The following is a 27,164-nucleotide window of genomic DNA, read 5'->3' as shown; positions in this document are numbered from 1 at the left end:
AACCGTTGCATGTTATTAATGTTCTTTTGTAAAGTTATTTTCTGGAAAGTGGGTTCAGTGCAGACACCCCTCAGGGAAATATTCCAATGTTTTTGGGTTGAAATGCTGCTTCAATTTAAAAACCGGAGTGGAGAAGATCAGGGACTCATAAAGCAAATACACGTGGAAAAAGCAAGCACGTCATTTGTACAAAGTGACTTTAATAGTGCGGATGCACGTTGAGGGAGAAGCACATTTTCATAGGCCTGTCATTACCTAGGAATTACTCAGCTATCTTTCAAATCGTAACAAATGCCTTCATATCTGTAGTACTACAGGAAGAAAATTACAAGGGATCCATCATGTCGGAGATTTTTTTTAAACCAAAACAACAAAAAAAAAAAAAAATGAACTGTAGGACAGAAACATTTCCAAGGCTGCATGCGGACCACATTTTAAGACGTGGACAGTCCCAGAAGAGGAACAGACTTATCGTGCAGACACTACAGTGAGCAATACAAAAGCTTCTTACATTACCTTCAAGATGAATGTATTAAATCGTGAAGTACACTGCCATAAATCACATTTAAACGGAAAAGTCTATATTACTCACAAATTCATAGTCTCCATCCTGCGGTACTTTCCAGTCAGATGAATTCTTAGACTGGCCTGATGCGTTCTGACTGAAACTGTTGACTTGATTCTCTTTTTCTTTTTGTTCAAAATACTCCAGGAATGATGGTTTGACAGGCTGCATGGTTTCATCTCGCCCTGAAAATACACAAAGCAAATCAAATCAACAAAAGGAAGAAAGGAAAAGGGACGTTTAAATTGCCCCTTTTTCACAGTGTCCCAAAGAAATTCTAGTTGCATTTGCTCAGGTCTAATCCAGACAAATAGAGCGGCCGCCTAATGGTCAGAGCAGTAATCTGAGAAACGGGGAAGCCTGATTCGAACCTATTAAGGCTCCTTGTGACCTTGGGCAAGTCACTTAATCCGTGTTTTCCCTGGAAATTTTTAACAGCTGGGGGGTACGAAGGAGTAGCTGGTTGGGAGGCAGAGGAGCAGTGCACAGTATTATAAACATTTATGTTAATTTAACCAGGTGGTTAGTAAAATCAGCCATGTGGTGCACCCACTCAAAAGGTCCAGGGGAAAGCACTGCCTTTAACTCTCCACTGTCTTAGTACAAACTCAGATTGTGAGCCTTTCATGGACAAAGATATAGCTACTGTACTTGAATGAACACTGCTTTAATAGCTTTCATGCTTGCTTGCATTACATATTAACCAAAAATTTAAAAAAAACCCCCCAAAACCCTCAAAATACACAGTTGGATGTGAAAATATGTTTTAAATTGTTCATTTGTCTCAGATCACATCAGACATGGGATTACTTGCTAACAGCATGTGGTAATGCCACTGACATGCTTTTAAATTTACCTTATGGACCAGGACTTAAAAATGGATACTACATAAATAACACATCAACTGAGCTAACATGCACTGTTAGTAAATGACCTCTTTAATTTTCATAATTGATATGCGTAAAGGATTTTACAGTCTCATATTTCAGACTTGACAAACCCTAAAAATTTGTAGGTTTACAACAGGGCAGTCTAGAGTTATAGTCAAAATATTGTGGAAAAGTGCAGCTATCCTTAGATGTATGTGTCCATGGAACATTTTAACATATTTTGAAATATATTGTACCCCAGAGAACTATAACCTGCTCACATTATGCTAAGGTGTGAGGACCAATGGCAGCTAAGTGAGGCTCCTTGACACTTATGTGAAAGTGCATGCTTTCCCTTCACTTCCTCTGAAGGCTTGCTGTTTTCAGAAAAGCTGTTCCTTGTCGTTGTCCCCCCCCCCCCCCCCCCGGGCATCATTTAGTTATTAGAGTTTGTGCTGCATGGTGTCTGAAGTCCTGCACTATTCTCACAAGCCTGTAAAGAGAATAAGAGATTGGCCACTTGGAATCAAATGAGGGAGGCAAAAAATCTGAACAACTATCCAGGAGTCAGCAAATCTCTGGGAAAAGAAAAGAATTAAACAAGGAGTGGGGGGGGGGGGGGGGGGGAAGAAAAGAGTTGAAACTCAATGAAGATCACTTCTTTATAGCAGGGGCGTAGACAGACAAAAGATTTTGGGTGGGCCTAGGCAAGAAGTGGGTGGGCACCAAGTGTTCTCCCCCCTCCTCCGCCACCAAAAAAAATATCTCAGCTGGTGGGATAACACTTCTTTCCACCTTGGCAGTCAGTAGCAAGCATGCGCTAAAAACTGAGAATGTGCAGGTGCCAGTATCATGGAGAGTAGCGTTTCTGTTACCATCAGGGGGAAGTCTTCAGTAGGTGGAGCTTGGGATCCCCACCAGTTACCACTAAACATGTGCTACTGTTGGGTGGGCCTGAGCCCTAAGTGGGTGGGCCCTGGCCCACCCAGGCCCACCTGTGGCTACACCACTGCTTTATAGGGCGATACCTTTCCTGTCTTTCACAGTTAATACACTCTATTGGGTGAATGTATTTGTGCAAGGTCCTGAAATATATATATATAAATATTTCAGGATCTTGCACAAATACATTCATTCTTATTATAGCATTTTTAAAATTAGTAATATATTGAAAATATAGATTTCTACATACGGGTCCTGGATTTGATATACCGCAGTTCTGTGGCAAAACCAAAGCAGTTTATATTTATTATATGCAGGTACTCGGTGTAAGTTTTGTACCTGGAGAATGGAGCATTAAGTGGCTGGCCCAGGATCATAAGAAGCTCTATATACATATACATACATATACACATACACATATAAACACACAACAGAATGGAGGAGTAGCCTGATGCTTAGTGCAGTGGAGTGAGAACCTGGGAAACTGGGTTCAATTCCCACTGTGGCTTCTTATGATCCTGGGCCAGCCACTTAATGCTCCATTCTCCAGGTACAAAACTTACACCGAGTACCTGCATATAATAAATATAAACTGCTTTGGTTTTGCCACAGAACTGCGGTATATCAAATCCAGGACCCGTATGTAGAAATCTATATTTTCAATATATTACTAATTTTAAAAATGCTATACAGGAGCACTATTTTGTTTAAAATATTTCTATTTTCATATCAACTCACAACAGTAATACATCTGTCCATAAAGGGCTACCAATCTTCAAAGAAAAACGTACATATGTATATTGCTCTGAGAATTGCTTTGAGCCTTTGCATTCCTTGCTTTTGGTGGATGAGCTTAGGTCGTGCCCGTTTCCACCCCACCTCCTCCTCAATTATTTCATCTGAAAACTGCCAGATTCCATTATAGAACACCTAGTATAAGTCAGAATTTATGCACCAACATTTAGGAGTGCCACTTACACCATGTCTATGGCAGGTATTAATGCTGTGCTTGGCACATAAACGATCCTATTCTCCAACATGTGAGCATAATTGTGGGAGATGTTCATGCCCCACCTACATGAACACCTCCCCTTGCAATTGCACATTATACAAGTTGCATGCTAAGATAATAGAATGCCTTAGTGCCCAATTAGCATTTATATGGAAATATGTAATATTCATGTTAATATTTTATAACCTGAGTGCACAAATAGCACATATTTAGGTGCTCACATTATAGAATGAGAGGGTCAGTAGACTTCCTGAGCCAGTAAGTCAAGCTCCATCTCTGGCCGTCTTCAAATCTAGGCTAAAATCCCACCTTTTTGATGCTGCTTTTAACTCCTAACCCTTACCTACTTGTTCAGTTCCCATGTTTTATCATTCCCATCTTAGTAATTCACTTATTCCTTATTTATCCTGTTTGTCTGTCCTAATTAGATTGTAAGATCTGTTGAGCAGGGACCGTCTCTTCATGTCCAGTGTACTGCGCTCCGTACAATAAGTAGTAGTAGCAGAACGACTTGCTATCTAACCTTAGGACTGATCCAACTTTCTTACTTTTTAAACTGGTCTGAAAACTTTCAAAATCCAGAGTGTTTTGAAATGTCACTTCAGAGTGTCTCTGAATGCCTTCATTTGCATGTGGAGCAACTATGTCAGCTCTAGAATCAGTCCCTCAACTTCTGCTTCAAAAGCACTAAAACAGGTAACTCCCAAGAAGGCATCAATGCTGCAAGTTACCAATCACTGCCATTGCTCTGAAGCACCTTAACACGTGGTACCTGCTCCCGGTTAACTTTAGTCACTTCTTATTTAGGAGGAAGTAAAGTGGTCCTGTATTAACTCTGCATTAACCAGTTCGTATGCGGTAAATGAGACTGGAAAGAACGAGGGAGAGACATACAGAAGGGACTTGGCACCGCTGAGTATTCCCTAAGATGTTTCCTCACACCAGCTTCTTCCAAAAGTAATACAGGAAAACGTAGATCAGCTGAACCAGAAATACTGGTTGAGGAGCCTGAATTCCCTTGTCCATAACCTGCAGGGTGAAGTGCCATCCGCTGGAGATGAAAAAATACTGAACACATTGCCTGCACAGAGCCCTTAAAGGGGCTAATCAAGGAACTATTTAATTTCTTTGTCTCTATCCACTGGTCAGTGTACACAACATTCCCACTAATCTGGACTGATCTGTGGGATGAAAAGGAAAGAATGATTTGCTATCTGATCTTAGGGCTGCTTCAACTTGCTTACTTTTCAAAGAGGTCTGAAAGCTTATTTAACCTGAAAGTTTCCTGATTGCAATTTATTTTTATGTAGTTTGTTTTAGTTTGAACTTTCATGGAGGGAGGAAATACACTGCTATTTTTTTTTTTAACACAGTAATCAATCTTGAACTCTTCATGGATTAGGCAGACATTTCAAAATTAAAGTATCCAGATATATTTATGCCTTTTCTGTTGGCAGGTTATTTGAAAAATACAAGCAGAACTTAAAAATAAAATCCACATGCATCATTTCCACTCCTAAGCCTAAACACGGCTTCAGAAACACTTTCTCCAAATTAGACTCAATGTGACCTTAATCTTCCATAACACAAACTTTTAGCAGCACAGAGAGGCCATTTTTCACATAGCTAATTAGCATGAGCAAAATGTTTGAAAGCTGTTTAATGTTTATTAAACTCTTATATACTGCCAAAACCGACTGCAAGGTCACTTGAAAATTGTCTGCATATAGGGCCAAATTCTATAAATGGCGCCTTAAAACAGCGCCGAAAAACCACACAGTTAGGCAGTTTATAGAATTTGCTCATGCACCACTCTTGCGACTAAAATTTAAGTGCACCTATTTAGGCCACCTAAAGCCAGGCCTAAATACCTGCACCTAAGTTAGGCGCAGATCGGGTATATTCCATAATAGTAACACAGTAAATGATGGCAGAAAGACCTGTACGGTCCATCCAGTCAGCCCAACAAGATAAACTCATTTTGCATGGTATGTGATACTTTTCATGTATACCCAAGTTTGATTTGTCCTTGCCATTCTCAGGGCACAGACCATATAAGTCTGCCCAGAACTGTACTAAGTTCTGAAGCTAACATCAAAGCCCCTTAAAATTTACACTCAAGCCCATCCATATCTATACAGTCATGATCAGGGCGTAGACCGTAGAAGTCTGTCCAGCACTGTTTTGTCTCCCAATTACCGGCGTCGCCACCTAATCTCCGCTAAGATTTCGCGGATCCATTCCTTCAAAACAGGATTCCTTAGTGTTTATCTCATGCATGTTTGAATTCCATTACCGTTTTCATCTCCACCACCTCCCGCGGAAAGGCATTCCACATATCCACCATCCTCTCTGTGAAAAAATACTTCCTGACATTAGTCCTGAGTCTGCCCCCCCTTCAACCTCAATTCATGTCCTCTAGTTCTACCGCCTTCCCGTCTCCGGAAAAGGTTCATTTGCTGATTAATACCTTTCAAATATTTGAATGTCTGTATCATGTCACCCCTGTTTCTCCTTTCCTCCAAGGTATACATGTTCAGGTTAGCAAGTCTCTCCTCGTACGGTTTGCAATGCAAATGCCATACCATTTTTGTAGCTTTTCTTTGCACCGCTTCCAGTCTTTTTACATCTTTAGTAAGCTACGGTCTCCAAAACTGAACACAATACTCCAAGTGGGGCCTCACCAACGACTTGTAGAGGGGCATCAACACCTCCTTTCTTCTGACCTCTGACAAATGTGGCCAGATTAGCGAGCACAATTTAAGGAGTCACATATAGAATTTGGGGGACAGTGTGTGGATTGGTGGGGAAGGGAACAAAGCATTTTAATGCAAACAACTCCCACCCCAACTATGCCTGTTTGCTACATAATAGCATATTTTCTCTTTGAATCCCCCCTTTGTATAATTTATTTGGATGTAGCAAATAAATACCTTTTTCAGTAGTAGTTCAAGATGAGCTACGTTCAAGTACATAAGGTAGGCTTACAATCTAACCCTCGTTTACTAAGCAGCATGGTAATGCCGACACATGCCGGCATTAGCGCGCAACTTAGTAAACGGGGGGGGGGGGGGGGGGGGTAAATTTGAACCTGAGGCAATGGAGGGTTAAGGGGTCCTTCTACTAAAGGGAGCTAAGCACTTAAGACACGGTTTATGAACTAAAAAAAAAAAACTACTACACAACCATGTTAGGAGTTTTATAGTAGTTTTCTGTTTGTGTATTAAATCATGTTACTGAATTTTTCTATCATGGGGCATGGCAATGGCAGAGAATGGGCAAAGAAAGTTTGCCAGCTAGCCCGTCTCATTTACCGCATACGAACCAGTTAATGCAGAGTTAACACAGGACCACTTACTTCCTCCTAAATAAGAACTGACTAAAGTTAGCCGGGAGCAGGTACCATATGTTAATCTGAATGTTAACACACGACCTGCAATGAACAAAATAGTGGGAAATGCCCCCCCTCTTGATGGGGCTTCAGTTTTGGGCTTTCCACAAATTAAAATCCCATGCTGTAGTGCGTTAAGCCCAAAACAATGCTTTTTTGCAGAAAAGCCCCAAATCGACTTGGCCTAGATCACAGTAGGATTTGAACTAGGCTTTTCTGGTTGTCAGCCTGGTGCTCCAACCTCTATGGCTACTCCTCTATTTCATTAAATATGAATTGCTGCTGTAAAAACACGCCTAGACACATTTAAGTATCTCACTCGCACTGTTCAGTTCAGAAAAAGATTTTAGTTGTTCCATTATTAAACGTTTGATACGCAAAAGCTATACATAATAAACCTTGTCCATAATTTAATAGTTTTGGTAACATATATAGAAGAACAATAGCTTCTGTTACAGAAAGCCAGTGTCTCATTAAAAGTTCAATTTCATGCAGCAGTTATCACAGATCAAGTGTAAATATCAAATGGTGGCTGGGCTAGTCAAACATAAATTAGACTTCAATTGCATAATTAAGGATTGCATGAAATGCCATGCAAGACTAACTGTAGTTACACCTGTTCTTATTAAAATTTCAGTGACTTACAGCGAAAATGTGAGTCAGATTCTACATTGGTTTGATAGAAAGTGTCTGGGATGTGCCGAGTCACGATTCCTGCCCCCTCCCCCCAAAATAATCCTGTTATAATGGTAGTTATCAAATATGCTAGTCAAGACAAGACCTTGGGTATAAGATGTGCCATGCTAAAGCCATGCAAACAAATGGAGTTGCAAGATTTTTGACTGCTCACTGAATCTGACCAATCAACATTTATAAAGAAAATCTTTTCTGCAGGCTCAGAGATCTATGTTTAATTCCCTAGGTCAGCCTTGGCTTGGGCACACTGTGGAGGCAGCTCTCACGGCTTCACAGTGTGAAATGAAAGCCTAGTGGTTGCAGCAGTAGCCAAAGAACTTAGAACCCTGATACTGACTTTGGGCAAGTTATCCAACTGCTATGTTAATCTTTAAACAAAGGTACTTCTAAAAGGTCAACTTCCTATGCCTCCTGAAGGCTTTCGGAGAGAGTTCCTTAGTCTCTAACCTTTTGTCTGTGCCATCTTCCACCCCCCCTCCTTACCTAGATGAAGGTTTTGTCTGGGAAAGGTGTCAGGTTGCTGGTTCTGAGATCCAACACCTATTGGCCCAAACAAAAGTGGTGTTTCTGCTCGGTTCTGTTTGGATCAGAACCTCCAAGTGTGAAAGGTGCACGTCGCAATTGGCCAAGTCCAGAGAATTGGTCCTAACTTGCAACTGACCGAGGGTACGGTTCTTAGGACATACGGCGAACGGTGAGAAAAAAGGAAGACGGCTGTGGTAAGTACTTGGGGTATTTTGGGGTTTATGTTTGTGCAGCGCTGCGTACGCTTTGTAGCGCTATAAAAATGCTAAATAGTAGTAGTAGTAGTTATCCATAACAGCTACAGGACATGTTCAGTATTTACTTCTCTTGTATTTACTTACTAAGATTTTCTTATTTTGATTTTCTTTGTGCAAGGCTAAGTGTATGGGCCTCATAGTAATAAGAGGTGGCAGAATGTACCTTGTTCCCATGCTACATAAATACTGTACTGTAAAATAAGGGTGTGTATTCATGAGCACACATTCAGTTCATTTGGGAGCCTAAGAATTTCAAGTGCAAACAAATGACTTCTACACATATATACCTACAAATTAATGCACATACAATCAACTGCCTGCATGCCTAAAAAGTGAATATGTCAAACAAACAAAATAAATGCCTGAAAATTGGAAAAACATTTTTTAAATAAGCACAAGTCAATTGTTTTGGCATTGCATACCCTTACTGTACAACCAGAGGTGACATCTCTCCCATAAGTAGTAAGGGGCTTCCTAGAATGCATTCATTCTGTACAGATAATATAGATTTTGAGATCCACAAGTTGTGCTGCACAGTGAACAGAAGTGGCCAGGATGGAATATATCTATTTCACTTTATACAGTCTGAAGGAGCTGCAGAAGAAACACTGCCTATTAAGGCTAAAGTGGAGGAGGAGCCTAATGGTTAGGACAGCAGGCTGAGAACCAGGTTCAAATCCAACTGCAGCTCCTTGTGATATTGGGCAGTCATTTAACTCTCCATTGCCTCAGGTACGAAAAAAAAAAAAAAAAAAAAAAAAAAAAACTTAGGTTGTGAACTCTCAAGGGACAGAATAATATCTACTGTACCCAAATGTACACCATTTCAATATATCTCTCCTGCAACCCTGAAAGCTACTACTGCTAATCATTTCTATAGTGCTACTAGACGTACGCAGCGCTGTACACATTATATACAGGTACTTTTCTCAGTCCCTAGGGGTCTCACAATCTAAGTTTTTTGTACCCGAGGCAATGGAGGGTTAAGTGACTTGCCCAACGGTCTATAACTCTCTAGACAACAGTGTCCATGCCATCGAGTTGGTGGCGATGGAGCACTGAGCATCATGGTAATGCGGAGTTGTAAGGTGGCTGAGCCATCATTGTCAGAGTAGGCTTGGAGGTGTGTGATCTTATGTAGTTATCCATTCAGGACAGCAGAGGACTTAAGAGTAAGCAAACAAAAAACACCTGGCAAAGCAGTGATGCCCTCTGGACCACTCTGAACTTGTCGTTCCCACTTTGTTGCTGCCGGTGTTATGGAGCCATGTTGCAGTGGCATCATTTTTCTCATTCCGCTACTTTTCTTTCTGGCGGTTGTGTCTAGGGCAGCAGACGAATCCATTAACTGATGGGTTGTATCCGCCTACCAGCAGGTGAAGATAGAGAACACTGAAGAACCACAGTGACCCTTGGACGACTAGCCCCATCTGCCTTCAGTATTTCTCTATCTCCCAGCAGACATCCTGGCCTTTTACAATTTGATTGCAATTCAGCTGTTTCATCTGTTTCAACTAAAGCTGATAAACCCCTGATGCAGGCCGGTGTGGCCGAAACACGATTCGTGTCGGGTTTTTATTGATTTTAATAAAGACATTGTTTGGGAAGACATCACATGAGAGAGGACTCTTTTTGGATCCACTGTGTGTACCTGGTGTTCTTCATTTCTCCTGTGGAGAGATCGCCATCTGTGGTTGTTTCGCGTACTAGTTATATGCACCAGCAAATAGAAAGGATTTCAGGTTCCCCTTGAATTAGTGTAGGAATGACAATAGACGCAGATGAGCTGACAATTTATTCCAGAGCTTGGGGCCTAGAACTGAGAAAATAGATTGTCTGTCTTGCAATGTCAGTGGAGTGGAGGAGTGGCCTAGTGTTAGAGCACTGGTCTTGCAATCTAGGGGTGGCCGGTTCAAATCTCGCTGCTGCTCCCTGTGATCTTGGGCAAGTTACTTAACCCTCCATTGCCTCAGGTACAAACTTAGATTGTGAGCCCTCCTGGGACAGAGAAATATCCAGTGTACCTGAATGTAACTCACCTTGAGCTACTACTGAAAAAGGTGTGAGCAAAATCTAAATAAATGATAGCAATTCTATAATCTCAAAAACCTGTCCCTGCTAGTAATCTAAAGTGACAGCAACAGAAAAAAAAACTTTTCTTTAAAAAAAAAAGCAAAGAGTGGGGTAATTCAATAAAAGAAGACACCAACACTGAGGCACCATGAATTTATTTGTTACATTTGTATCCCATATTTTCCCACGTATTTGTAGGCTCAATGTGGTTTACATAATACCGGAGAGGCGTTTGCCGGCTCTGCTGAGAACAAATACAAAGTGATGTTGTGGTAGGATGAAGTTCATGTGGCAAAGCCACAATTAGGGAATCGTACAATGGAAGAGTTGAGTTATGTCCATTATGTACTTTAGTTTGACTGTAACTGACCAGCTGTATGTACACACAAACTCCAAAATTATGATGATAAGCTATTGAATAAGATGGTGCCCAAATGAGATGTCATGTAGTTTGAAGGTGGGTGTACGCATGGGCAGAGCCTGGGCAGGTCACTCAGTAACATGAAGAATAAAGTCATTGATGATCATCCTGTGTACCTGGTTTTTCTCAAGCCTTCTCCACCTTCCCACTGCCATTTGCCTAATGACCCAATCATTTACTTCGATGGCAAAGAAGCTATTTTACCTGGGTGATTTAAGGTCAGTTAAGTTGAAATTATCCTTAACGATGTAGTGCACTGATACACACTAAACATTAGGGGGTCCTTTAACTAAGCTGTGGTAAAAAGTGGCCTTAGCGTGTCCTTTACACAGATTTTTCCCGTGTGCTAAGGCCATATTTACTGCAGCAGTAAAATGGCCAATTTTCTAGGTTTTCAATTACTGGCCATGTGCTAATGTTGCTGTGAAGAAACAGTGTGTTATGAGCCTATAAAATGTAACAGGGAATTTTCCTATTTTAATTATGTTCTGAAGTGTATTTATCTTATTTAGCCAGCAGGTGGTGTTTCTTTGCTGTAACTATTTAACATTTCTAAAGCGCTACCAGGGTTGCGCAGCGCTGTACAATTAAGAAAGAAGGACAGTCCCTGCTCAAAGGAGCTTACAATCTAATGTTATAGGGAACTGAGGGCCCTGTTTACTAAGCCGCATTATAGGCACATTATCATTTTTAACGCTTGTTAAGCACATAAGCGCCTACGTGGTTAGCATGCGCGCTAATTGTAGGTGCATTAAAAATGCTAATGCACCTTAGTAAACAGGGTCCTGAATGTTCCTCTTCTTTAACACAAGCAGGAAGCAAGCAGCAGTATACTTTCAAATCTTGTTGACTGTATTCCGATTGGCCCTGGCGCTCATTTCCTCTAGAGTGCACTGATTTTGCCTTCAGTCTTAGCCAAGAAGAATGAGACAGATCTCTTTGCTGAGGCTCTGTGAATTATAATGTCCTGATCTTCCCAGGTACTGTTTAGCCAGTATGTAAATGTTTAGTAAGTGTTATAATTGATCCATATTTCAGTTACCTGTTTTTGTTTGCCTATTTGCACTATTTTGTTCCACTGTTCAATTTTTATGAGAACAAACAAAATTGTTTGCTTGCTCTGCTTGACTGGACTAAAAGAATCCTGGTGGATTGTGTGTTGGGTCCGTGAGTGCTTTCTGGGAACTGTGGAACCTAGAAAAATCACTGGGGATAATTTGAGCGCGGGAGACTTGCCCATAGGCAATTGTGAACCAGTCGTTGGGAGAAGTGCGCTAGTGTAGAGCACGAGCAGCAGGTGCAGGCGGACCTGAGCTGTGCTGGGGGATAGACCCTCTAAGTGGACGAGCTAACCGGTTAGCAGGTTAGTAATGTCAGTATGCTAGCTGATTAGCACATCCATGCCCATTCTCTACCCCTGACACACTCCTCTCCCTCAAAAAATAAATACCACACGCTTAGCCCATGCAGATGGCAAAACTAATGTAAAATGCTTTAGAGGCGTGCGTTAGCCCCTAATGCAACATAAAAATTTAAAGGTGAAAAAAAAAGCCCTTAACTGTATGCAGTTTTTTCTTTTAAGGGACTATTCAAATATCAATTAAAGCAGAACTTTGCTTATGAAAATTTCTGGAACAGTATTGAGTTTTATTGGAATACTAGTAAAAGAGGCCTGTTTCGAACAGAAAGGAAACGGGCGCTAGCAAGGTTCCAGGGCCCCCCTCTTTTCCCTCCCCCTCCCCTTCCTCCCTCCCCCCAACCCCCCTCCTCCTCCCCCCTTCTGACCCCCCTCCTCCCTTATTGGGGGGTGGGGGGGCCCTTGGTGGAGGAGTGGCCTAGTGGTTAGGGTGGTGGACTTTGGTCCTGGGGAACTGAGTTCGATTCCCACTTCAGGCACAGGCAGCTCCTTGTGACTCTGGGCAAGTCACTTAACCCTCCATTGCCCCATGTAAGCCGCATTGAGCCTGCCATAAGTGGGAAAGCAAGGGGTACAAATGTAAAAAATAAAACAAAAAAAAAAACTGGGATGGTGTGGCTGTTTTTATTTATTTTATTTTTTTTCCATTACGAGGCTGACGTATCCTTCGGACCATGTTGTGGTCAGACCATGGTTTGTCTTTCTGTTAGAGCTTTTGTGTGTTTGGAGGGGGGGGGGAGTGTTGCTGGCGAACTGGGAGGGGAGTTCTGAGGGAGGTGGCGAGTGGCTTGCAGGGGGGGTGGTAGCGGCGGCAGTACCATCAGTGTTGATGCCGGCGATGTTGGACGAGGACTGAGGGTGGGGGTGCGGCGTAAGTTATCCGAGGTGGTTTTCGCCGACGCCGGTAGCAGCAATGTTGAGGTTTTGGATGTTGGCTGCAGAGCTGGGGGGTGGGGGATGCCGCGTGTGTCTCTGAGGGGGGTTATCCGGTGGTACCGGCAGTCTTGAGGCCAGTTGTCTTTCTGCTTCGGTGAAGTTCTGTGTGTGAATCTGTGTCCGGGCACGCGGGTTGCGCTATTCTTTGAGTCCGCTGGTGTGCCTCGTGCTGCTATCATGTGGTTGGTCTGTGCTGCTTGTGACAAACCAGGAAGCACGCTAACGTCAGGACAGGAGATGGATACAGCATTACAGGAAGCACGAACCCTACAAACCCTTCTGTGCCACGGAGCCAGCTTTAGAACTTTGGAGGTGCTTTTTATTATAGAAGGTAGATTTGTATATATATTTTTTAATTGTGTATGCTAGCTTGCACTCTACCTAGAATTGAGGAATAGTGTGTGTTAGAAATCTTTTATAAATAAAATATTCCATGGATTTAGTTCAACCCGGATGACTTTTCATAATTGGCAATGATGAAGTATTGCCTTCAAAATATTTAATAGTCCACAAAGGAATGATATTTATAGACCATGACATGCTCTGATTTAGCAATAGCTTTGTCCTTGCTGCTAATGTACAACACGAATTTGGTGATCAATCAGTAAGTCTGGAAGAGCTAAAGTCAAGTTACCATTCAAAATAATACAGTCTGAAAAACTAAAATCTGATACTCTCTCTTATTACCAAGTACAAAGATTTACCTATATGTTTATAGTGGCACTTAATATACTGTCTTATTAGAACTCTACCAAAGCAGATTACAAATCAACGAAGGAGCTAAAAAGCAGCAGAAAATAACAAAAAGAAGAATAAACAGGGGGCAGAAAAGAGACAAGCCAGAGAGGAGGCGGCAGTGGCATGGGGGATACAAAACAGACAGGACTCAGACTTGGTGCTGACAGCATTAAGATATAACTAATTTAGGGGTCCTTTAACTAAGGAGGCGAGCTGAAAAATGCCACAGGTCCATTTTCAGCCCCCTCCCCCCCCCCCAACCCAACCCACAAAAAAGGCCTTTTTTGCAGGCGCGCTGAATAATGGCCTGCGCTGGTGTAGACACATGTATTGGATGTGTGCAGGTTCATTTTTCAGGCCAAAAATGGATGAGTGGCAAAATGAAAATTGGCGCACGTCCAATTTGGGCCTGAAACTTTTCCGCCACCCACTGGTCTAGCAGTAAGGTCTCACACACATTAAGCAGGTTGTAATGGTCTACGCATGCAGAATGCCGATTACCGCCCGGTTAGAACCGCACACTGGAAAATAAAATATATTTTCCAGCGCCTAGTGGACACGTGTAAAAAAAATTAAATTACCGCCCGGAGCCACGTGGCCCCGGGCGGTAGTTCAAAACTGACATACGTAGGATGCGCGTATGCACCTACGCGGCTTAATAAAAGGGCCCCTATGTATTGGGAAAAACGCTCAATACAATTTTTAAGCGTATATTCTTTGGATGCTAAGACATCTGTTCTTGATGTGACATAAGTCACTGAAACATTATACAACAGAAAAGGTTTATAGATTAAGAGTCCTTTTTAGCAAGCTACGGCAAAAGGTGGCTTGCGCTGGCATCCGCGCATTTTTCATGTGTGCCAGGGCCCCCCTTTTACCACAGCAGGTAAAAGGGAAGTCTCTCTTTCCTGCAGGAAGTGGCCTAGCCAGGTTAGCACAGGAGCCCTTACCGCCACCTCGATTTTCTTAAGCTAATTATTGATGGGTATAAAAAAAATTCTGTGGTACTTTAAAATATCATCTAACCATTAACTCAGAGGGATGAATGTTGCATAAATAGATTCGGACATCTCTTTATAAACTGCACTGTGATTCCTGGACATGCTGCCTCTCGCTTGCTAGATGTGCTCTGAAATAGCCTCCAGTTTGGTGGCTCAAGCCTTGAAAGCTAGACAGATGCGGCACTCATTTAAGCTGCATTCTCTTTAAATTACGTTATTAGAAAGTTTATGTTTACAAACCAGAAGGATTTTTCAAAAGAGGCCCCCAGTGATTCCATCTTCCCTTTGTAAGCACCAGGTAACAGAAGTGTTTTAGGTTTTAATTTTGCATGGAAAATGCAGCACCACCAGTTTTATGATGGAAAAGCATTTCAGCCAAACTGGAGCCCATCTTCTCAAAAAAAATCCAACGGTAGCTTAACTATCAAGGAACGGAAAGTTCTTTTCCTATAGCTCTAAGTATACATCAGCCACCTGACCACTAATTGTAACAGCTACTATATAAATTATAGACCTCCACCACAGAAACATATGAATCAATAAGATGTCTTAAAATTGTAATGGATTTAACGATAATAGTATTTGGAATCCATTAAAATTTGCTAATGCTCAATACGCTTCTAAAACTTTCCCAGAAGGGTTCTAAAAAAAAAGTTTATTGGTTTTGCAGCTAAATCAATTTACGTAAATGTCAAAAGAACATTATCTTTGGCAAGGAGCAGCTGAAAAATGGCACACCCCGGGCAATTCTGAGACAGGACAGAATGAGCTGCTAAAAACCAGACTTCATCACTGACGGTTCAGTATAAAAACCTGAAAAGGATATACAAGGATCTCTTCAAGCATCGCTTAACAGTGCTCTTGTAAGTCTGCTCATATTCATATAAATTAACCGTTTAGGAAACTTGAAAGCAAAAGTTCTTTTAGTAAAGTAGTTAGTGCTTATGAAGTTTAACTTTTATCTTGCTTTCTTAAGCGAAAGGCTTACACAATTAGCCTGTCCAAGTATTCCTCACTAATCACTTCCGGCAGATAGTATGAAAATGTGTTAACATGAACCAACTGTTAAATGACCTCCTCCTGTGACACCAAGGGGCCTTTTACCAAGAAACGGTAAAAAGTGGATAGTACCGACATCAGCACGAGGGTTTTTCGTGCACTGTGGCCACTTTCAGAGTGGAGCTTCAATGGCCACATTTTCATATTGATCTTTAATGGTCACGTGCTAATTTCACAATTAGCGTGCCACATTACCACGGAAGTCCTTACAGACACCTATTTTGTTGGCCCTAAGGGCTCCTTTGCTAAGCCCGCGGTAATCAGGCAGCACGCGGAAACGTGCCTGTGCTACCCAATTCTAATCAGTTGTGCAAGTTTACCTAGCAACCAGTAAGAAATGTGTGTAGTGTGAGAATATAGTTGTAAGAATTACTGCCAGTATTTTTGTTCAGCCAAAGCTTTGCCAAATTTCTATTTTGTATATCTTTTTTTATATTATCCATAATAAAGCTAATATATATATCAGCCTCATTTCTCAGCTCTCTCTCTGACCAAAATAGTGGCATGTAGGGCCATAGCCGAGGTTTTCCCCCTTCCCCTAGACAGAGAACAGAATATTTTGCTTGCGGATAGTTCTGTTGGGAAACCTTGTTTCAGGTAATTTATTATCTGGGAAATCCGCCTACAGCGCACTGATGGTCACACTACCACGGGATGCCTCAGTATTTCCCATGGCAAGGTAGGAACACGCTAGTGCCTACTGTGGCTTAGTAAAAGGGCCCCCAAGTTTTCAAGGAATATTAGGCGTCTCCCCTATATTTCCCTGTCCATCTCCCTGCATTCATCATTCTATGTCCAGCATCACTCCTGTGTGTCCCTATGCCCCCCAAGTCCAGCATCTCCTTTCTATGTTCCTATTCTTCCCCATATCTAGCATCATCCCTCTGTGTCCATATACCTCCTCCCATGTCTGGCATTACCCTCTCTGTGTCCATATACCATTCACATGCAGCATCTTGCTCTCCCTCCATTCCAACACCTACCCCCCTTCAGTTCCAGCCCTCCCTCTCGTCCTTCCTCACTACAGTTCTGCCTGTCCCCTTCAACTCCAGCCCTCCCTTTCTCTCTCTCTCCAGTGCTGCCTGTCCCCTTCAGCTCCATCCCTCTCTCCCTCCAGCGCTGCCTTCCCCCATGTGGATCTGGCATTTTATATTTGCCGCAAAGATCATCTCCCACAGGTCTGCTGTGGCCCTTCCCTCCTCTGCCGGCTTCAGTCATCTGATATAACTCTCTGTATCAGAAGACAGGAAGGCCCCAGAGCAAGTATATGGAGGATTTTCTTCATGGCTCAATAAGGTAGGAAGGTAGGGAAGAAGGAGATGCCTGGTTTGTGGTAATCACATTTTTTTTTAAATCGCAGGAGAAAGGCTTTTTATCGCTCCTGTACCCGTGATAAATGCGATAATTTAACTTTTTTTTTTTTTTAAACTGTGTATTACCGTGGGTCCCCATCCCCATGTCATTCTCTAATCTAGACCCGTTTCAATCACATCCAAGTTACAAACAGGTGCTCTTACTGAGCAGCTAACCATAGGAGGGATTAAGGCATGACACCTCATTAATCCCCCAGTGTTTGCTATCCCCTAGCCCCTGAAAGTGAAACTAGAAAGGAAAACCAAGATCTATGTAGGAATTATGGCCATTCTGAACAAAGAAGCAAGCAGGTTAGAGGAGAAGCCTCTTAGGTAGAAAGCTGAAGTCAAGATCCTCCAGGAAATCTACTGTAGCTGCATTTAATTTTCGAGAGGGTGACTATAATAAAATGAGAAAAAATGGTTAAAAACAAGCTAAAAGGATTGGTTGCAAAGGTTAGGACACTAAATCAGGCATGAACATTATTCAAAAATACCATCTTGGAAGCCCAGACCAGATACATTCCATGTATTTTGCAAAGGTGGAAAGAAGAGAAAACATCAGCCAGAATGGTTAAAAGGTGAAGTAAAAGAGGCCATTACAGCCAAAAGATTGTCCTTCAAAGAATGGAAAAAGGATCCAAATGAAGAAAATAAGAAGCAACGTAAGCACTGGCAAGTCAGATGCAAAGCATTAATAAAGAAGGCTAAAAGAGAATATCAAGAGAAACTTGAAGCAGAGGATAAAACTCACAGTAACAACTTTTTCAGGTACTTCAGAAGCAAAAAGCCTGCGAGGGAATCTGTGGAATCGTTAGATCATGAAGGAGCAGGAGGATTGTTTTTCCTATTCGAAAATTGCTGCGAGATGGAACTTTTTTTTGGACCATATGAGGACATCCCAATTCTGATTTGGATGGTCTTTTGAAAATGCCCCTCTATATGTCCATCTATCCCAGGGATGGGCAACCTTTATACATAGAGGGCTGCGTAAATGTCAGTACCATCCCTAGTAGGCCATAGCATTACACATTGTCAGAAATGGAAATGCAGAGTTCCATAAACGTTCTGTGATAAATATGTAAATTTTTAACTAAAAATCATGCACATTGCTAAAGTAGCTAAAGTAGCTATTCTGAAATATTTGTGAAAACTTTTTTTTTTTTAAAAACTCTGTTTAAAGATGTTTTCAGTGTATACTTCCCATGGTCTCACAGGCCACATAAAACTCAACGATGGACCGCAGGTTGTTCACCCTCTTGACCTAGCCCATTTAATCTAAGCCCATCCTGACAATGTTCAGCAGTACAGGTTTAGATTAAATATATATATAAAAGACATATGGTCTTTGCTGTCATACTCTCTCGGCACTGATTAGCTTAGGGATCCACCAAAGCTAGGTATGGAAAGCCTACTAAGCACAACTCATAACCAACCTTTTAATCCATCTCCAAAGCCAGGTACATCATTTGTGTCCATGTCATCCCATGGCAAGGAATTCTACAGATTAACTATGAGTTACATTTGCAATGTTTCCTTGTGTTTACTCTACCAGTTGACACTTTCATCAGGTATCCTCAGTTCTTTTATTATGAGACTAGTGGAACCATGCCCGTTTCCTCAACAATAAAACGGGCCCTAGGAAGGCTGTCGTGTAAGCTTTTTTTTTTCCTCTCTCTCCTGCCCTCCCCTCCCCCTCCATGTCCAGCGATTCTCCTCTTCCCTGCCCTCCCATCCGTATCCCACAATTCTCTCCTCTACTCTCCTCCCATCCCATCCATGTCCATCAATTCTCCTCTGCCCTACCCTTCCCTTCTCCCCTTCGATGTACCGCGATTCTCTCCTCCCCGCGATTTGTACCTGAATGTTCTCTGGCTGGCTGGCGCTGGCTTCCGTTCCATTCGTAACATCCCTCCTGACATCAGCTCGCCTCCAGCGTTCCCTTCCCTCTCACTGTTCCGCCCTCTGACGGCATTACGTCTTGACGCGAGGGCAGGACAGTGCGGGGGAATGTAACGCTGGAGGCTGGCTAACGTCAGGAGATGTTACAAACCCAAGCAGCCAGACATGGAACGTTGGAGGTGCAAATTATTATATAGGATATGGTGCTGTGGTTTATATTCAAACGTCAGGTAATAGTAGCTGTGAGTAGTATGTGCACTCACTTTCACCTACTTTTTCTGCAGTCAGAACTTCACATAGATTTGAAAACGCACCTTAAACAAATATTTTTCCTCATCTGAGGTGCACCCCCCCCCCCCATAAGCCTCCTCAGCATGGCTAAAAGAATGCATACGGGGTACAATGTGCAAATTTCTAGCTGCACTGAGGAATGGCAATTTTCACACAGTCAAATAAAACCATTAGCATACTTCACTCACATAAGTTACTTCGAAAATTAATCGTCTAGTCAATAACAGTACTTCACTTTGTCCAAACGGGTCAAGATCCTATACACCTCAATCACATGCTCCTTATGCTCTTTGCTGAGATGAGTCTCCTTGTGAGACAGTTGGCCCATACCCCTTGATCACCTTTTCGGCTCTTCTAGGTCAAACCACAAGGACACAAAATAAAAAACAATAATAATAATAATAAGCAAAAAAGGAAACCTAGAAATAAAAGTCAAAAGGGAAAGTGTTCAGGAAAAGGTAAATTGATATGCTGAAGAATTTATAAGGCAATGCTGCTTTTAACACTTTTTAGAAGGTTATATTTTTTTCTCCCAGGAGAATTCTGCAGAGGGATTATTAGGTTTACAGCTCAAACCAATTTACCTAAATGTCACAAGAGCAATAACTCCGGAAAGGATAAGTTAAGACACCCGAGGCATCCAAAGAAATGGCAGAACAAGATGTTAATATCAGGGAATATCTTGTAAATACAAAGACTGGGGCTCTACTGGTTTCCCCTTTGCAAGCCTAGGGCAAAAATCTATAATACACAGACTCAACACGGTCATGAAACAGGCCAGATTCTGGCTTTCTATGGTAATCTGAGGGTAGATTCTGCAATAATACAATGTAATTCTGTGGCCATAATGTAAAACATTCTGTATCAGTCTTTCCAGGATGTCTGCACTGGGAAAAATATGCTGAAGTGTTGTGTTAGAAGTCATCGCTCATAGGAAGACAGATTTTGGTTTGTTTTGCGTTTTCAAAGACAAACCAACATTTACGTATTTATTTATTGCATTTGTATCCCACATTTTCCCACCTATTTGCAGGCTCAATGTGGCTTACAGAGTTTGGTTATGACATAGTTATTCCATAATATCAGATACAATTATTAGTGTTCAGAGATTAGGTAAGGGAAGAGAGAAGGTATCAGGCAGGATAGAGGTGGACTGTAATAAACTGTGTGGATTGGTGAGGTAGTTTTGTAAGGCTATGTGTTTTCTTTGTAGGCCTTGTGGAAGAGATGTGTCTTCAGGGATTTGCGGAAGTTATTTATTTCGTCGATAGCTATTTATTTCGTCTCACCTACTCAACATTAATAGCAATGTCAAACCTTTGTGAAGTCTTAAGCCAGATATAGTAGTAGTCAGGAAAGGCTGTTTCAAATATTTTTCAAACTAAGATTCGACTACCTGCCCACAATCACCAAGCCTTTAAAGAACTTTTGTTGAACATACATATATTAAACAGTGCTTAAATTTTAAACCCCATTATTTCCTAATATCTGTCTTTTCAGATGCTTAAGTACACCAGTGTTCCCAGACTAAGCATTCACTGAAAATGTAATTGTAATTTTCATCTGGTTAAACAGTCATGATTAATCAAGCAGCTCGATGTCTTTAAATTAACATTAAAATCTATTTGAGGCAGTCCAAGAAGACCAAATGTTTCTTTTTGCGTGTGTTCCAATGTTTACATAATTTTTAAAAATAAAACAAGCAACACTGCAGTAGATCTGAGAATACTAATATAGTTCAATCACTTCAGTACATAGAGGGGCATTTTCAAAAGGACACTCAGGTCATAACGTCCACAACGGACATCCATCTCACAGATATTTTCGAACAGAAAATAGGTCAAGATTTCCTGCTTGAAAATACAGGAGATGGACGTCTGTGTGCTACAGACATCCATCATGAACAGCAATTTGACAAACTGGAACATCCAAATTATAAATGGCGAGAAACAAAGGACATGGACTTTTGTATGGCAGCATTCTTAGCAAATGGCCACACAGACGTCTGTGGACTGTGGACCAAGGGACTCAGGTTCAGATCCCATTTTGACTGTTTGTAATTGTGAGCCCTCCAGGAACAGAAAAATACTTACTGTACCTGAATTACACCAATAGCTTTCAGGCTTGCAAGCGGCTTATATACAGTATTCAAGTACATTAAGTATTTTTCTGTTCCTGGAGGGATTAAACAAACAAAAAAAAAAGAGTTAAAGCGGGATTTGAATCTGGGTCCCTTGGTTCACAGTCCACTAGACTACTCCTCAGACTTGCTTCCTGCTTTGTTAAGAATGCCCATATCTCAGAACAGTAGTTTCCAAACCTAGCCCTGGAGGCACCCCAGCCAGCCAGGTTGTCAGGGGAAAGGGAAAGGGGACTTGATATACTGCCTTTCTGTGGTATTTTGCAACTACATTCAAAGCGTTTTACATATATACAGGCACTTATTTTGTACCTGGGCCAATGGAGGGTTAAGTGACTTGCCCAGAGTCACAAGGAGCTGCAGTGGGAATTGAACCCAGTTCCCCAGGATCAAAGTCCGCTGCACTAACCCACTAGGCTACTCCTCCACTCCACTCAGGATACCCACAATAAATATTCATGAGAGAGATTTGCATGCACTGCCTCCACTTGCTTGCAAATCTCTCGCATGAATATTCATTGTGGATATACTGAAAACCTGACATGCTTGCATGCCTCCAGGATCAGGTTTGAGAACCACTGCCTCAGCTGTCATAGTGATCGTATAAGAGAATGACGCGGGGACCAGGTTTGTCCCTGTCCTGTCCCCGCCAGCTCTGTCCCCATCCCTGCAACCTTCGAACATCTGCTAAGTCTGACTCTGATGGTCTTCTTTAAGCAAAGCATTGGCATTTGTATATCATTAAAAGCGGACCTTCAGGCAATACAAAAATAATGTGCTTTCAAAAGGCGCTTAAAATGAGATCTTGATTTCTTGGATCTCAAGGCACAAGGTAAAGCGTTCCATATCGATGGGGCCACAACAAAAAAATGCTCCTGTCCTTATAACCATCAACTGAGCCTCACTCACATCTGGTAACACTAAACAAAAAGTATCCAATGAAAGCAGATTCCTCGCAGGAACATACTGTCATAATTACCTTCAATGTGATGAATATCCCTCACCTTTCCTTGTGTAATAATGATTTTTCATAGCAGTTTTCTAAAATAAAAAAATATATATATTTAAGGTTAAAGAGACCAAAGTTGTATTTAAGTTTTGAATCCTGGCTTGAAATGATTTTATCACATTTTATATTTTCTTTTATGAGGAAGGTCTCGCATTTGTTTAAAACCAAAACACGTGGGGTGTGGAGAAAAACTCGCTAGAAAACTGTGAACCAATAATTCCACCTTGTCGAAAATGACAAACAGGTAATGTGCAGACTGAGCTGCTCCTAATGAACGTACGTCAACGAGAAGGAAAAAGGCCTCAAAGAGCTCCTAGATACATAAGATCTACCGGAGCTGAACAGATCCTTAAGATCTTCCCTTCATCATTGGCCAAAAACCCTTCAATTTACAGTCGGCTTCCTACCGCTCCAACTATAGTGGGTATCCTTAAATATATTTATTCTAATATTTTATTTTCTTGCTCTCATTTGTTCAAACATAACTAAATGCAGATAAACTATGTATTGTGGTAAACAGCGTGGACTAACTGGAACGTCATTGTTTAGAAAGCCTTCCTGCCATATATTATTATATGCTCATGAATGGGTGAGTGTGGAACGTGAGACTCAGCAGTGAAACATGCCCTTGGAGTCTAGGAAAATGACGAAAACAATGGGCATGGAGACTGAATAACCTACGCATAGTGGACCCAAATGAATATAATGTGAAAAAAAGAAGTATAAAAAAATATAAGTGCTCAAGAGGCATATTTTCAAAGCACTTTGGGAGGCTAAGTTCCATAGATTTCTATGGAACTTTGGGAGGCTAAGTGCTTTGAAAATGAGCTTGCAAAGGTACCAAAAATGCTTGTGTGGTGCATAAAAGAAAATGGAGTCGATATGATGAATTATCGGTAACTGAAAAGAGTAGAACAGTGAAGACTATGAGGCATATTTTCAAAGCACTTAGCCTTCCAAAGTTCCATAGAAACCTATGGAACTTTGGAAGGCTAAGTGCTTTGAAAATATGCCTCTATATGTCATATCAAAGTGAACCACTAGTGACAGGAACATAAAGTGTGAGAGACTAGCAAAAATGGGAGGTAAACTGGAAACAAAGAAATCTTATCGGGTGAAATTGCAAAAGAGTGCTTACGAACATGAAGGGAAGAAAACAGAGCAACTAAAACTCTGTGTACTCAAGACAGTGTACAGGTGACAGTAGTTGCTATGGCCGAAAAGACGACATATTTGAATAGTACAGCAACTGATCTTTTAGCGGTGAAGCGACAAAATGCTGTCCAAGAACTTGAGAAAAATTCCCTATACCTCTGTCCAGTAAAGCTTCACTGGTGAACAACAGTTTACAATAGGTGTGAAGGTTCTAATCTCGAATTGCAAGACCATGAAATACTGCTAAGCGTCTGTGGAAAATGTAGCTAAATTTACGGGTATTAGATAGGGCCCATGATCAAAAAAAGAAGAACAGCCTTCATCACTGAAGCAGATGAGGAACTTCTACTAACTTTGGCCCCAAATTTCCCCATTGCTCGGGTATAAGGAGACATTTAAATCTTCCTCCTCCAACTTTTGCAAACCAGTTTGGAAAGTTGGTCTGAGGATATGCTGTTACCGCCTACACCACACTGTCTAGTTCTCACTCTTCCTCTAACGCCTCTAAAGGAAAACCACTCTTAGCAAGAGAAGTGTTGCAATTATAGTCATCTGAGAAAAATGAGAGCTAAGGAGTCCAACCTCCTCCTGCAATTCTGGAAATGTTTTAAGACACCCCACAATTGATACACAATAAAAGGTCCACATATTTCTTGAGCGTCAGGCTTCTCATAGCATTGGTTGGTCTGCAATTCAAACCCTAGGGATTGTACAAAAAATGATATCCATCAGGACAATGTTCCTGTTTGGTCCAAACTATTTACAAGGACATTAAATCCAGACAAGGTAGCATCATAATAAAAATGTTGCTTTGTTTTTTGTTTTTTTTTTTACATTTGTACCCCGCGCTTTCCCACTCATGGCAGGCTCAATGCTGCTTACATGGGGCAATGGAGGGTTAAGTGACTTGCCCACAGTCACAACGAGCTGCCAGTGCCTGAAGTGGGAATACTCAGTTCCTCAGGACCAAAGTCCACCACCCTAACCACTAGGCCACTCCTCCACTGTTGCTACTATTGGAGATTCTACATGAAATGTTGCTATTCCACTAGCAACATTCCATGTAGAAGTCGGCCCTTGCAGATCACCAATGTGGCTGCACAGGCTTCTGTTTCTGTGAGTCTGACGTCCTGCAGCCTTCTACATGGAATGTTGCTAGTGGAATAGCAACATTCCATGTTAGAATCTCCAATAGTAGCAACATTCTATGTAGAATCTCCAATAGTATCTATTTTATTTTTGTTACATTTGTACCCCGCGCTTTCCCACTCATGGCAGGCTCAATGCGGCTTACATGGGGCAATGGAGGGTTAAGTGACTTGCCCAGAGTCACAGGGAGCTGCCTGTGCCTGAAGTGGGAATCAAACTCAGTTCCTCAGGACCAAGATCCACCACCCTAACCACTAGGCCACTCCTCCACTGTTGCTACTATTTGAGATTCTACATGGAATGTTGCTATTCCACTAGCAATATTCCATGTAGAAGTCGGCCCTTGGAGATCACCAATGTGGCCGCACAGGCTTCTGCTTCTGTGAGTCTGACGTCCTGCAGGACGTCAGACTCACAGAAACAGAAGCCTGCGCAGCCTTCTACATGGAATATTGCTAGTGGAATAGCAACATTCCATGTAGAATCTCCAATAGTATCTATTTTATTTTTGTTACATTTGTACCCCGCACTTTCCCACTCATGGCAGGCTCAATGCGACTTACATGGGGCAATGGAGGATTAAGTGAGTTGCCCAGAGTCACAAGGAGCTGCCTGTGCCTGAAGTGGGAACTGAACTCAGTTCCTCAGTTCCCCAAAGTCCACCACCCTAACCACTAGGCCACTCCTCCACTGTTGCTACTATTTGAGATTCTACATGGAATGTTGCTATTCCACTAGCAACATTCCATGTAGAAGTTGGCCCTTGCAGATCACCAATGTGGCAGCGCAGGCTTCTGCTTGTCTGACGTCCTGCACGTATGTGCAGGACATCAGACTCACAGAAACAGAAGCCTGCGCAGCCTTCTACATGGAATGTTGCTAGTGGAATAGCAACATTCCATGTTAGAATCTCCAATAGTAGCAACATTCCATGTAGAATCTCCAATAGTATCTATTTTATTTTTGTTACATTTGTACCCTGCACTTTCCCACTCATGGCAGGCTCAATGTGGCTTACATGGGGCAATGGAGGGTTAAGTGACTTGCCCAGAGTCACAAGGAGCTGCCTGTGCCTGAAGTGGGAATCAAACTCAGTTCCTCAGGACCAAAGTCCTCCACCCTAACCACTAGGCCACTCCTGGTTGTATTACAGACAGACAGTATATCAAATCTATGACCTTTCACCCTTATGAATCTTATTTGAATATCTTTTACCTAACTGCATGCCCTGAAGGAGATCAATCAGAACTGGGAAAACTACAGCCATTTCCAAGTTGGTTTTTTCACTCTTCCCTTCTTCTTTAAACTACCATCCTTCTTGTCAAGGTCTTGAAAATTAACTCCTCTGGCCCACACTTCCTTTAACTTCAAGGCAATGAAAGGGGGCTTATTTCACCAAACAAATCTTGAAAACTGCTGTTCCATACTAGTGTACATTTTCGTGGGACAAGAAACCAGAATCATGCTGAGGATAAAATTAACTTTTGGAACTACTAAAGGGCCACAAGGTGACCCCCACCCAGGACAAACTAAGGACCAATGATTGAGCAACTCTCTAACCATGGTTTGCATATATATGATATTACACTCCACAGTACCTACTAAGGTTTATTCCACATATATTCCTAGATATTTGAATTTACTCTTCAGTTTCTGAATTAGGATTGTAGATCTGTGGAGCGAGAATATTTATTAGGCATTCTGTCTTGGACCAGGAATAACATGTATAGAATGTTTGTACGTTTGGGAAGCTTGCCAGGTGCCCTTGGCCTGGATTGGCCGCTGTCGTGGACAGGATGCTGGGCTCGATGGACGCTTGGTCTTTTCCCAGTGTGGCATTACTTGTGTACTTATGTCCTCTACTTGGCTCACTTTTATTACATAGAGCAGTGATTTAACCTATTGTGATGTTATAGTGGCTCATTCCACCAATAAGAGCCAACCTCATTAGTGATGTCACAATGGCTTGATTGTATAGAATGTTTGTACGTTTGGGAAGCTTGCCAGGTGCCCTTGGCCTGGATTGGCTGCTGTCGTGGACAGGATGCTGGGCTCGATGGACTCTTGGTTTTTTCCCAGTGTGGCATTACTTATGTACTTATGACTTGGTATCCAGATATCTCACAGAATTTGAACACTTCTAGTACCGGCAGTATATTGGCTATTTTTGCAAGTCCCCTCTACCATTGGCATATGATGATACCCTACAGACAATAAGTCCATACTGAATCTCTTGAATTTTCAGATATTACTTAATTGTAATG

General features: G+C 41.8%; 1 protein-coding gene across 2 annotated transcripts in view; it reads right to left on the bottom strand.

The window, feature by feature from the left end:
* Positions 1-27,164, bottom strand: part of STK4 (serine/threonine kinase 4) — a 144,067-nt gene that overhangs the window by 58,992 nt on the left and 57,911 nt on the right. For both annotated transcript variants that reach the window (XM_030212491.1, XM_030212492.1), the window contains exon 10: positions 593-750. In XM_030212491.1, coding sequence (XP_030068351.1) covers positions 593-750 — 158 coding nt within the window. The remainder of the gene's footprint in view (positions 1-592; positions 751-27,164) is intronic.

This window comes from Microcaecilia unicolor, chromosome 8 (genome assembly GCF_901765095.1).
Source record: "Microcaecilia unicolor chromosome 8, aMicUni1.1, whole genome shotgun sequence".
In the NCBI taxonomy this organism is placed as follows: Eukaryota; Metazoa; Chordata; class Amphibia; order Gymnophiona; family Siphonopidae; genus Microcaecilia; species Microcaecilia unicolor.
Note: the sequence above shows the minus strand (reverse complement) of the source record. Positions and strands in the feature narration are given on the sequence as shown.